General features: G+C 59.9%; 2 protein-coding genes across 3 annotated transcripts; one reads left to right on the top strand and one right to left on the bottom strand.

Moving 5' to 3' along the window:
* The first annotated feature begins 256 nt into the window (after positions 1 to 256).
* On the top strand, positions 257 to 2903 carry INHA (inhibin subunit alpha). The gene is made up of 2 exons (XM_053982029.1): positions 257 to 728; positions 1611 to 2903. The coding sequence occupies exons 1-2, from the start codon at positions 362 to 364 to the stop codon at positions 2342 to 2344; spliced, it is 1101 nt and encodes a 366-aa protein (XP_053838004.1). The 5' UTR covers positions 257 to 361; the 3' UTR covers positions 2345 to 2903.
* A 956-nt stretch (positions 2904 to 3859) lies between these two features.
* LOC128809766 (gap junction gamma-1 protein-like) lies at positions 3860 to 8850 on the bottom strand. 2 transcript variants are annotated; one of them, XM_053982022.1, is made up of 3 exons: positions 8078 to 8850; positions 4523 to 5718; positions 3860 to 4390 (listed from the first exon to the last, which is right to left on the bottom strand). In XM_053982022.1, the coding sequence occupies exons 2-3, from the start codon at positions 5691 to 5693 to the stop codon at positions 4383 to 4385; spliced, it is 1179 nt and encodes a 392-aa protein (XP_053837997.1). In that variant the 5' UTR covers positions 5694 to 5718; positions 8078 to 8850; the 3' UTR covers positions 3860 to 4382. The 2 variants fall into 2 exon arrangements, with proteins under 2 accessions (XP_053837997.1, XP_053837998.1); XM_053982023.1 differs by lacking the exon at positions 8078 to 8850 and adding an exon at positions 7944 to 8007.
* Positions 8851 to 12130: the final 3280 nt, after the last annotated feature.

The following is a 12130-nucleotide window of genomic DNA, read 5'->3' as shown; positions in this document are numbered from 1 at the left end:
TTCCCTGCTGTGCACAACTGCTGTCACTTCCCACTAGCTCCCCAGGAGCCCTAGACCTTCAACTCCTCCGCCATGGTGGGGCACCTAGCATCAACAGCTGCAAAGCTCACCCAAGGTCCCCCCCTCCATCCCTGCCAGCTTAGGTTCCCGGCACCACCCTGCCCACAGCCCGGCCTCCCCAGCCCCACGCACCCACCGCTCCCGGCAGCAGCCCCCCCACACACCCCCTTGCCCCGGCGCCGGCCCCCCCCAGACCACACTGTCCTTGCAGTCCTCGCATTCCAGACGTCTCAGCGCTTTCACAGCTCAGAGATAATATTCACGGCGAGCAGACGTTTGCGTCAGTGTCAGCTAGATCTCAATGCCACCCTGCCCCGGGGGGAGCGCAGTGGGCAGACGGGCTGGGCAGACAGGCAGAAGCCCGCGGCAGAGCCCCCCAAGCCACCACCCTGCTGTGTGCCCCACGGTCATGCTGCTGCTCCTGCACCTGCTGCCTGCCATGCTGCCCACCGCTGCCCTGGCCAGCTGCACCGGGGCGGGTGCTGACCGGCAGCTCATCCTGGCCAAGGTGCGGGCTCGGGTGCTGGAACATCTGAGTCCCCCCCTTCTCCAGGAGGAGCCACAGATGGAAGCAAGGAGGGTACACCGGAGAGATGTCCTTGAAAACACTGAAGTGGAGCCAGAGGAGCTGGAGGACACCTCCCAGGTGATCTTATTCCCTGCCACAGGTGAGAACATCCTGATGAAAGGGTGAAGCAGGGTGGGGGGTTGGAGCAATGCAGATGCCGAAGGATGGAGAGGCTGATGTGGTGCTCTGTGAGAGAAGGGGAAGAAAGTATGGGACATGGGCATGACTGAGATTTGGTGGAGAGCCAAGAGATGGAAAGGTATGGCAGGCAGGGACAGGCAGAACAGTTCAGGTCAGACAGCAGAGGGACAGGCAGCACAAGAGGGTGCTGAGAGGCTGGGAAACAGCTGGCCAGGCAGGATGCGGAGACATGGGGAGGGCTAAGGAGCGGGGTGGAATAGGGTGGGATGCTAGGGAATAGGGCAGGATACTGGAAGGTGGGTTGGGATACTAAGGGACAGGGCAGGATGCTGAAGCGTGGGGCAGGATGACCAGCTATAACAGCGGGAGATGGGGCAGAATGCTGGGGGATGGGATAGGATGTACATGCTGGGGGAAAGGGAGCAGGATGACCAACTATGGGACAGGACTGGGAGATGGGCCAGGATGCTGGGGAGATGGTCAGGATACAGAGGGTGGGAGAAGGGGACAGGATTGCCAGCTATGGGGCTGACTGCTGGGGGACAGGGCATGATGTGGACTCTGGGGGAAAGAGGCAAGACAAGCAGCTTGTGGGGGAGGATACTGGGGGACAGGGGTGACAGTAATGGACCAGCCTAGAGCATGGCAGAGATCAGCTGTGGGGCACAGCACAGAAGGTGCTGCACAGCACCAGCTCCTCTGCACCCTGCCACAGCCTATGCCAGCAGCCAAGAGCCCTGCCAGCATTCCGGGGACCTCTGCAACATCCCACTTGCCATTTGGCATTGGGGATTCTCCCCAGGTTTGGGCTCACACCCTGATCATCTTTCCTCCCCCACAGATGTTCCTTGTGAGCCCACACAGCCAGACAAGCTGCTGGAGGAAGAAGGAATTTTCACCTACCTCTTCCAGCCCTCGGCACACACCCTGAGCCGTGTGGTGACTTCTGCCCAGCTCTGGTTTTACACGGGCCCCTCAGCTGCCCCCAACCACTCCATCCCTGACGTGCTGACCCTGTCCCCTCAGGGCCGGGTGCCGGTGACAGCCATGGCGGAGCGGACACCTGAGCACTGGACAGTGTTTCACTTGGCCCCAGTGCTGCTGCCCCAGCTCTGGCAGCCGCTCTTTGTGCTCCTGGTGCGCTGCCCTGGCTGCCCCTGCCTGGCTGAGGGGGACAAGATGCCCTTCCTGGTGGCCACCACCCGGGCCAAGAGCAGTGAGAGGGCTCGTCGCTCTGCCATGCCCTGGTCCCCAGCCGCCCTGAGCCTGCTGCAGCGTCCATCTGAGGAGCTAGCTGCCCACACCAACTGTCGCCGGGCTTCCCTCAACATCTCCTTTGAGGAGCTGGGCTGGGACAAGTGGATCGTGCATCCCAGCAGCTTTGTTTTCCACTACTGCCATGGGAGCTGCGCTGCAGGCCACGGGCTGAGCCACCGGCTGGGTGTGCAGCTCTGCTGCGCTGCCCTGCCCGGCACCATGCGCTCCCTGCGTGTCCGCACCACCTCTGACGGCGGGTACTCCTTCAAGTACGAGACGGTGCCCAACATCCTGGCCCAGGACTGCACCTGTGTCTAAGGCATCCTGCAGCCCAGCCCTGGACCGTGATCCCACCCAGGAGGAGTTGCTTTCCCAGTGGAACCCTGGCCGCTGGGATGGGGGAGTTTGTCTGTACCACCCTCCCCTGCACAAGCCAGATTTTTGGGCTAGCCCTGGTACCATCACACTGCCAGACTAGCCCTAGGGCCAGTCCCAGCTCAGAGCAAAGCAGGGCATGGCGGGGCACGGATAGACACAACCTACGGCAAAGGCATCACTGCCCTACTAAAGCCAGGCTGCTGTCTGCAACCAGATTAGCCCTCATCTCTCCCCACTTGCTTCCCTCCTGCAGTTCTGCACCCCCACAAAGATTGGTGTCTTCCTCCTGCTGCACAGTTCAACAGCTTCCCCTGTGCTTCAGGCAGGGCCAGGCTGCTGCAGCAGGATCAGGATGTGCCTGGGTGAGCCCATGCCAGGACCTCACACGGGTGGCAGGGCTGGCAGCACACATGGCACCACAAGTGAGCCCTCTCCCAGCAGCATAGCTTGTTGGAAAGCTTAATGGGATGAGTGAAATAAACTTGTTCCCTTTACTAAAGCAGCCTGGAAACGCCTGCTTCTATCTAGATGAAGAAATTAGGGGATGGGCAAATACTGTTAAGAGGCATCCAGCTCTGATTTGGAGTATGCTGGAGTGTGCTGGCCAAAATGGGCATGGTGTGGCTGGGTTTGATCCTGCCCCAGGCAGGGGTGTGCAGAGCAGAGCAACATCCCTTCTGCTCTGGGCAACAGGTTGTGCAGCAACGGGGGCAGCAGAGGGCTGGGGAGACATGGAGATGGTGGGAGGATGGGGAGGCAGAGGAAAGCCCCTCACCTGGCCCCTTGACAGTGACAGGGCCAAATAGGAATGTGGCCAGTGCAATTCCTCTCCCGGCAGGATGATGACGGCTGCCCTGGCCACAGCCGCCTCCTCACGGCAGGAACAACTGAGTCACCCCGGGTAGCAGGGAGGTCCCAAGGCACGCACGGCAGCGCCAGCGCAGACGCACAGAATTCCCTTCCCACCCCTTCCTCCCGAATGAGCAGATGCAGCAGTTCAGTACAAAACGTCTTCAGCCTTTACTAATATAGATATTAAAAAAAACCAGAAAAACAGAGTGACAATCATTTCCGAGTAAAAAACAATGCTACAAAAGTCCCCATGTGACCCAGGCTGAGATGATGAGGAATGCTCCACTGGCTCCAGGCCGAGCCCAGCTCGGGGCATCACGTCCCCACACTGTGAGGCCAGGGTCTGGCTCTGTGCAGGGGGGTCCCAGCCCTGCAGCCAGAGTGGGAGGAGACAAGTTTTGGTCCAAGGGCGGCCTGCCAGGACAGGGCGGAGGCAGTGGGAACGACAGCCCCCGACCTCTGCACAGACATTTCCAAGCAGGCCAGCCCTGAAACTCACAGCCCCATGCCAGGATGCTGCGCAGCACCGCCCCCCCCCCCCCCCGGCCACAAAGTCATTTTGTGGCAGTGCAATGCCACCAGGACCCCTCCCACCCCCTCCAAGAGTAATGCCAGCCCAGCACTCTGTCCCACAGCTTGGCCTGGCCAGCCAGACCCCAGCCTGCTCCCCTAAGTCCCCCACAACTCAGGGGGCAGTACCAAAATCACCAGCACATGCAGAGCACCAGCTGGTGCTGCCGTGGGTGGTAGAGGGCATGGGGGGCACAGGGAGGTGTGAGGACAACATGCTGGGGAAAATGGGTGTGAGAGGAGGAAAAGTGGGTGAAACAGGAGATGGGGGGTACAGGCCCAGAGTGGAGATTGGGATGGAGTATAAAAATGCCAGGGTGCACATGTTGATGAGTTTATAAAAACGTACAAAAATAAGATATTCCCTTTCTGAAAATTAAGTAGGAATGAAACCCATGGCCCCCGACCCCTCTGCTGCCCACTGGGACAGGGCTGCCCAGACTGCCCTGCTGGGCAGGCGTGTGGCATCCTTTGCCCTGTGCTCCTGGCAGGACGCCGATCCCACGGTGGCGATGGCAGCCACTCCAGTAGACACCGCTGTCGTTCCTGGTGACACTCACAGCCCTGTGGGGAGCAAAAAACAGGTTAGCTTTTCCCCACCCCAGGGGGAATGGCATCCTCTCTCCAGGGGAGCCTCGGGGCAGCCCCCTATGCCTCCACCCCAGTGGGCAGGATCCATCCCCCTTCCCGGCTCACCCGTGGTCCTGTCACAGGCAGCGGTCCCCTTCTCATGGGCGAGGTTGAGGCGGTTCTGCTCGGCGGCGATGCCGTTGGCCTCGGGACTGCTGCTGCGGGCAGGACTGGGGGGCCGTGGCGGGGGCTGGAGGTGGAAGGCCACCTCCAGGTGCTCCTGGGCCAGACGCAAATGCTCACGCAGCCGGTCCAGCTCGTGCACCGGGGGAGCTCCAGCCAGGGCAAAGCGCCCCTGGGCCAGGCTCTCCCGGTAGTCCAGCTTGCTGTTGGTCAGTGGGGCTTGTGGCAGCTCCTTCTTCAGGGAGTGGTAGGTGGGGGGGGCGCTGGGGGCTTTCTTGGGGTATTGTGGTGCAGGACTGTCGCCAGCTGGGAGCGGGGAGCCATCGGCCTGGCTCAGGGCATCACGGATGCGCCCCACACCAAGATGCAAGAGCTCGCAGAGGTTGAGGAAGAGGCAGAGCCCGCTGACTGCATACATGATGAGGAGGAAGATGGTCTTCTCAGTGGGGCGGGAGACAAAGCAGTCGACAGTGTGTGGGCAGGGGCTGCGGCTGCAGACGTAGGAGGGGCTCACCTCAAAGCGGTACAGCAGGTACTGCCCAAAGAGGAAAACCATCTCCAGCACTGAGCGGCACAGCAAGTGTAGGACATAGGCACGCATCAGCCCGTCCTGCTTGATACGGCGCCGGCCATCATGCTTCTCTCCACCCTCTGGGCTCTTCTCCTTCTCCACCTCGATCTCCTCAAAGATCATGGGGTCTTCTTCATTGTCATCTTCTGCCTCCTCGTAGTCTCGCCCGGCTCCCCGGCGCACCACCGGCATGCGTGCCCGCCGGGCTGACGGTGGCCGGCGCCGTGAGGACTCAGGCATGCGAGCGATGCGGTGCATGGCAAAGCCCAGGTAGAGCACCGACGGCGTCGCCACCATGATGATCTGGAAGATCCAGAAGCGGACGTGGGACAGGGGCGCAAAGGCGTCGTAGCAGACGTTCTCACAGCCCGGCTGCTGCGTGTTGCAGACAAACTTGCTCTGCTCGTCGTAGTAGATGGACTCTCCCCCCACGGCCGTCAGCACGATGCGGAAGACAATGAGGACGGTCAGCCAGATCTTGCCCACGAAGGTTGAGTGGTTGTTGATCTCCTCCAGGAGCCGCGTCAGGAAACTCCAGCTCATCCTGACCAGGCAGTTGACTCAAATCCTGTAAGGAAGGGGCAGGCAAAGAGGCACTGAGCAAATCTGCATGCACCTCACCAGGACCCTGAAGTCTGCCAGCTGCTAGCCCAGCTCTGTCCCGCTTCCTCTTCCAGCACCAGTGTCCATTCCCTTACCCACAGATCCATAAACACAGCCCTGCTCAGGAAGCTGCCTCCCCAAAACTTTATTCCCTGCTCAGCACCGCCTCCCTGTGCTCCTGTCTGCATCCTGCTCCCACCCTGCCGCCAGCCAGGTGGGTGGAGGCAATGGGGAAAGGCTGGGACATCCTGGTTGCCTGCAGGGACACATCTAGGGGAAAAGTGAGCACAGTCACAACCAGAGCAAACATGCCAGTGTAGGGCAGCACCAGCTGGGGACTGTGAGGGGACAGGCAGGAGCAGAACCACTTCCTTCTCCCCTAGTGACAAAGCACCCATTTATCATGTGGCACTGGACAGGTCCCTAACCAGTGTCACACCCCGTGAAAGCACTCACACCCTCCCACGAGGGTCTACAGGCTACTGGAGGAAGGCAACACATGGCAGCTCCACTGGCCCACTGCAGCTGCCTGCCCTGAGCCCTGGCTGAGGGGGGCAGGTCTCTGGAGCAGGATCCCCCACCATACGCTAATCAGCCAGGTCCCCTTCACTCCACAGAGCTCACCTCTGAGGGCCAGCAGAGATGCAGCATCACTCTCCCACCAAACCTCAGGGCTGTGCCCTCTCTCCTGCAGGACCCCAGCTCCCAAAGGCTGCAGTGGCCAGTGCTCACAGCACCCTGCAGTTCCAAGGCAAGGGCTGGTGGGGGGAATGGAACAGGGGACAGGACAGTGATAGCAAGGGGCAGTGTGGGGTAGCCAAGGAATTGCACAAAACCCTGGCAAAACAGCTGACACTAGAGACTGGGGAGGAAATTACAAGGACCATGTCACATTTCCCGGTCAAAGAAGACACAAGAAACCCACACCACCCACTGCCACCCCTGGTTTCAGCAGCTTGTGCATGAGATGATGCAAGCCAGGGCAGCAGGTGGCAGGGATGGCCCAGGGTGAGCAGAGGGTATGTGTCTACACAGAACCCCCAGAAGCCCCTGCCAGCCCCATCCCATCACCTCTGGCCAGGGCATGTCCCTGCAGATGATGATTGATGCTGCACTGATTCCACTATTGTCCAGAACAAGAGGATCTTTTACACTAAGCTCAAACAGCCTCCCGACCAACCTCACCTAAGCAGAAGAGTCCCTCCAGCACAAGCATCTATGCTGGGGACATGCTCTTGCTGCAGGAGGTGGCACAGGCTGGCACCAGGGACTCAAATTCAGCCCATCAGATTCACCATCCTCCTGTGGTCATATGCCCTGCAAGGTTTCACTGCTGCCCTGTCTCCCAGGTTTGAGCCCCTCTCCCCCACCACCTCCCTGGAAGGTGGATGCTTTGTGTCTGCCTTTACCCTAGTCATAGCAGCACACCAGCCTGACACCAGGGTGAAGAACAAGGTGAGAGGATGAGGCTGAAGGACAGTTCCAGGAACTAAAACCCAAGCTATGTCAAACCACGACAGGTACCAAGCCCAAGGAAAGCAAAAACATAGGGTGGCATTGCTGTGACAGCTATGGAAGTGTGGCATGGGAATGGCTGGCAACGTGGGATGGCAGCAATAGTGGGCATAGCCAGGGCAGAGCTACCTGCAGCCTGTCCCCTACCCAGGGCAGGTATCCAGAGGCCAGTTTTCAAAGCACAGCCATCCAGGGCCTCCCGGCCACGCTGGGAGTCAGGACTAGCACCATATACCTTGGCTGGGCCTTACACCTACCCCTCAGTCCTACCGACCCCAGTCCCCCCTCAGGGGGCTCCCAGTCCCCTCTGCCCTGCCTGCCCTGTCTGAGAGCCCCAGTTTCCCCTGCCCTGGGGCACAGCAGGAGGCATCCCACCCTGGGGCTCACCAGCCCTGCCCATCCGGGGACGCTGTGCCACTGATGGTCCCCTGCCACCCTGGGGACCCAGCCCTCAACCCCAGCCTTCTCAGGGTCCCCGGTCCCACCGACTCGAGCGCCCCGAGGGCCTCCAGCCCAGCTGCCCCGGCCTGTCCGAGACCCCCAGCCCGCGATCCCACCCGCCCGCGGCCCCAGCCCACGCCTGGGGCTCCCGCCGCCCGAGGTACCGTCCCCTGCCCACTTGCCTCGCCCTGCCCCACCGCCCACTTGCTCCCGGAGCACCCCGGCCCCACTCACGGCACACCGGGACGAGCGGCTCCCGCCGGCAGGGCGGACAAAGCGGTGGGGCGGCGCGCCGCCGCCTCCCGCCGAACAAAGGGGCCCGGGGCCGCCCCGCCCCGCCCCGCTCCCTCCCACCCGCCGGTGCGTACCGACCGCCCCGCTCCGCATCTCCGCCCCGCGTGTCCCGCTCCGCGAGCCCCGCTCCACACCAGGCAGCGCCCACGCGGCGCGGAGCAGCGGCCCCGGCCCGCCCCGCTCCGGCACGTTCTGCGCCCGTCGGGCGGTGCCGCCCTCGGTCCTCCCCGCCCGCGGCGTGGGAGGCCGCGCGGGCCTACGGGCAGGGGCCGGCGCCGGCCAAAACTCTCACAAGAGGCGATTCCCGCCCCAGCAGCTCCGTCCAGCCCCCGCTGTCCGGCTGTGTCTCTCTCCCCGCGCCCCGCGCAGCCGTTGGCTCCCTGGAGGCCGCTAGTCCGGGCGAGGCGGAGGCTCCCTGTCCGCTGTAGGGGGTCGCTCCGAACCGCGGGTGCGGCTCAGCCCGCGGGGTGTTCAGGGGTGAGTCCGGCTGCAGCATTAGAGGAGGGAGCCCCCTGCTCCGGCCTGAGAGTCTTCTGCACAATAACCTCCTGTTCCTTATAGCGTTCTTCTCCACCCAGTGGAGAGCGAGGATGGAAGAAAGGAGAGATCCTGTGGCACAGAGGATCTGTGGTGGGAACGCAGAACAAGACGTGCCTGTGTGGTGGTAATGTGCTTCAAGCCTTTTGAAGCCCGTGCTGCTTCTAGTGTCCCAAGCCAAGTTCCTGCAGCAGCACCGGGCTGAGCATGCAGCACCTCGAGATGTGCCCTTAGAGTCCCCTACTGCACCACCAAGGCCAGCACAATGGCAGCAGCAGCTTTGAGTCACCACCCTGGAGCCATGCCCTGTTCTTTCACCAAAGGACCCTAGCTACTCAATTTCTGCACTGCTAAAATTTGGTCTATGGGAATTTTGTTGGGGCTGAGTTTCCACACTGGGCCAACCACACGCTTGACGTCCTGGGCCCCGTTGAGTGGGGATGAGGAGAGATACTGAGCAGTCTTGCACAACCCAAATAGTCATGCTGAAGCTGGTGTCTGCGTAAGCTCATGGAGCACTGCTTCTCCTTACTGAAACACGTGCTCCTTCTGCTGAAGGGTTTCTATGAACTGGCACTCTGGTGCAGCACTGGGGCTGGCTGCGGGAGCGCTAAGGCCAGGACGCTGGGGCAAGGAGAGCTATGGGGACTGTGGCCATCGCATCCAGTGTGGGGTTTTTGTTATTCTGCAGCTGCCCTGCTGCTTCCCTAAATCAGCAATGGCGCTATGGCATTGCATCAGCACCCACAAAGCCTGGACACAGGCTTAGTGCTCTTAAATGTAAGGGCAACTGGAACCCCCCAGAGCAGTGTTCTGTACCCTGACAGAGATGCAGGTGTGTGCACAACAGGCTGGGGAAAAGGGCCCTGCTTTGGGCTCTTGCTCACTCCTTCCTTCTCCCCAGCTCATGGATGGGTCAGTCCCAAGTGACACATTAAGTTCTATGGAGGGAGAGCTGCAGCAAATGGAGGGGAATTGGACCAGGACATGAAGAAATAGTTTCTATTGAATCCCATTCTCATGCATGCAACTGTGGCATTAACATTTTTGTAAGGGAAAAGTGCGTTCCAGATTCAGCACAGGCACTCTGGTCACAATCTCCATCCCAGGCCAGGAGAAACAGGAAGAGGTGAATGCCAGGAGACAGCAAGCCGAGCATGGAAACTCAAGCTTTTGGAAGAATGTAGGGAAGCTTTCAGCTCCAGAAATGAAACCCAGAGCTGCAGGGAAGTGGCACCTGCAGTGCACTGTGGAGAGAGGTGGGAACAGGGCAGTGGGCTGCCAGCATGAGGACAGCATTCCAGCATGCTGGGGAGGTCAAGCAGCACATGTTCAACCTCCTGCTCTTGCCTGGCAGTTAAAGTGACTTGTGGCTTTCCCCACAGTAACCACTTGTTTTCAAGTGTTTCCAGCCTGGAAAGCTTGCCTCCAGCCTGGCTTCAACCCCAGGCAGCCAAGCAGTTTGCCAGGGGTAAGGGACCTATGTGACCCTTTGACTCTGGTGCTCAGCACATTAAGAACAAGGCGCTATTTCACCAGCCTCACGTTAAAATGGGGAGTGTGACCGCTGAGGCACTGCAAAATGAGGCCCTTGTGACCAGAATGAAGGTGCTTGTTGCGCTGGGGTCAGGCACCACTGCTGCAGCATTTCTGCACAGCACAGCTCAGCCCATGTCCAGGCTGCAGGGCAGGGATGGCCTTGGAAGGCCAGGCCTGGGGCTGATGTCACACAGCCCATGGACAGGCATTACTGTGCTTGTCAGCATCCAAACACTGGCGTCAGAGCCCTCCAGCTTCCCCTGTGACGTTGCCCTGGGTGTTCCTGGACTCTACCCTTTTCTTAAGCTTGCAAAATCCAAATGCCTGCAGAGGCATCATTCATTCAGCTTGGGGCAGAGGAAAAACCCACATCATCCGGGAAAGGAAGACAGTGGGCAAAGGGTGTTGCCCACCCTCATCCCTTTCCACATCAGCTGAGGCTGACAGAGCATAGTGGGCAGGAAGGATGTATAGACCAGCAGTCTTGTGGGGTCTGGCTCAAAGACCAGCTTTGCAGAGGAAACAGAGGCACTGTCACCAACCGCAAAAGCCAGGATCAACCCCAAACCACTGAGTCTGTGGGGCACAGCCATGGAAGGGTAGCTGCACAGCCCAGCAAGAGCAAGGGGAGGTGGCAAAAGAGGAGATAGTGGCTGAGGGGGAGTGTAAGCAGAGGGATAAGAAGAACATCCACTTCTTGGACAAGTGCTGCAGCTCAGGAAGGACATTGGAAAGAGCTTGTGCAAGCACTCCTTCCTCCCTGTTCAGGCACAGTGCTGCAAGACAGGCACCCTCTGACACACCAGTGCCAGCCCCTGCCTTGGCCACCAGACACAGGGTGCAGGGAGGGTACAGGACCCAGTCTGGCTCTTGATAGCAGCCTCAGTTTCTGCTCTGATCAATACAGCAGGATGGGCTGGGTCCTGCTATGACTGCCTCTGCTTCTGGGGACAGTGGCAGTAAGGCAGATGGTGGGGCTGGGCACCCTGGGTGTGCTTGCTGCAGGGTGACATGGACAATGCCTGGCTGGTGCTTGGCAGCGGGGTGAGGAAGCCAGCTCCACCCTATCTATCCAAGCAGGGCTGAGCAGGCAGCACTGGAGGTAGGCAGCACGCATCCCTGGCAGTGAACATGTTCTTCCCAGATTAAACAATTTGTCTGGCACTGGGACAGAGAGCAGAAAACTCTATTAGGGACTGTTTGTCCTGATACAGGACAGCTCCATAACTAGCTTAATACCCTTCCTCTGATAACGGGCAGAGGCACACTCCATTGCAGCATCACAAAGGGCAATGACCATGCCCTCCATCAGAGGCTGAGCAAAGGCTGAGATGGCTTTAAAGTAGTTTCCTTCCCTTCTATCCCCCCACTTGATCATGCAGCACAGTGGGGGCAGTGGGGGCACAGCCCCTGCTCACCTCTCTCACGCTACGGTGTCCTTCACAGTTCCTGGGTGCTGATTTCTGCCAGCACCACACACAGCACTCGAGCCCAGCTTGTGTTGGCTGCTCTTCCCCTGCCTGCCAAACTGGAGGGCAGCCCACAGGGAAGGGCTTTACACAGGCCATGGATACTGCTCTGTGTGCTGGGTAAGGATCACTGGTACCTTGGAGGGATGAAGCTGGCCAGACAGGTCCATGACCCATGAGGAACATGTGCCCTTTGCTGCTACATCTCATGTCCCCTGGAGATGAGGCCAGCAGGGATGTTCTGCTAGAAGTAAATGACCAGTCACTCCAGTCACCAGGCTTCGCTAGTCCGACATAGTGCAAGGGTGCTGACAATTAACCCACAAGCTATGTATGCTCAAGGCAGTACTGCTTTAGAGAGCAGAGAGATCCAGCAGGAAGCACTGAAATAGCCAAACCCACGACTGAAGGCATTATTTTCATTGATAACAGCAGAGTATAGCAGGGCTGGTAGCTTCAGGCTCATGGCAATGGCCTGCCTGAGCCCACAGCTGCCTGCAGGCTGTCTCTAGAGCCCTATGGCCACCCCAGCCTGGGAATCCTTTCAGCTACATACACCTTGAGAAGAGACTGCTACAAGCA

The sequence above is a fragment of the Vidua macroura genome, chromosome 7, assembly GCF_024509145.1.
Source record: "Vidua macroura isolate BioBank_ID:100142 chromosome 7, ASM2450914v1, whole genome shotgun sequence".
Lineage (NCBI taxonomy): Eukaryota > Metazoa > Chordata > Aves > Passeriformes > Viduidae > Vidua > Vidua macroura.
This window is presented reverse-complemented; position numbering and strand designations above follow the sequence as displayed.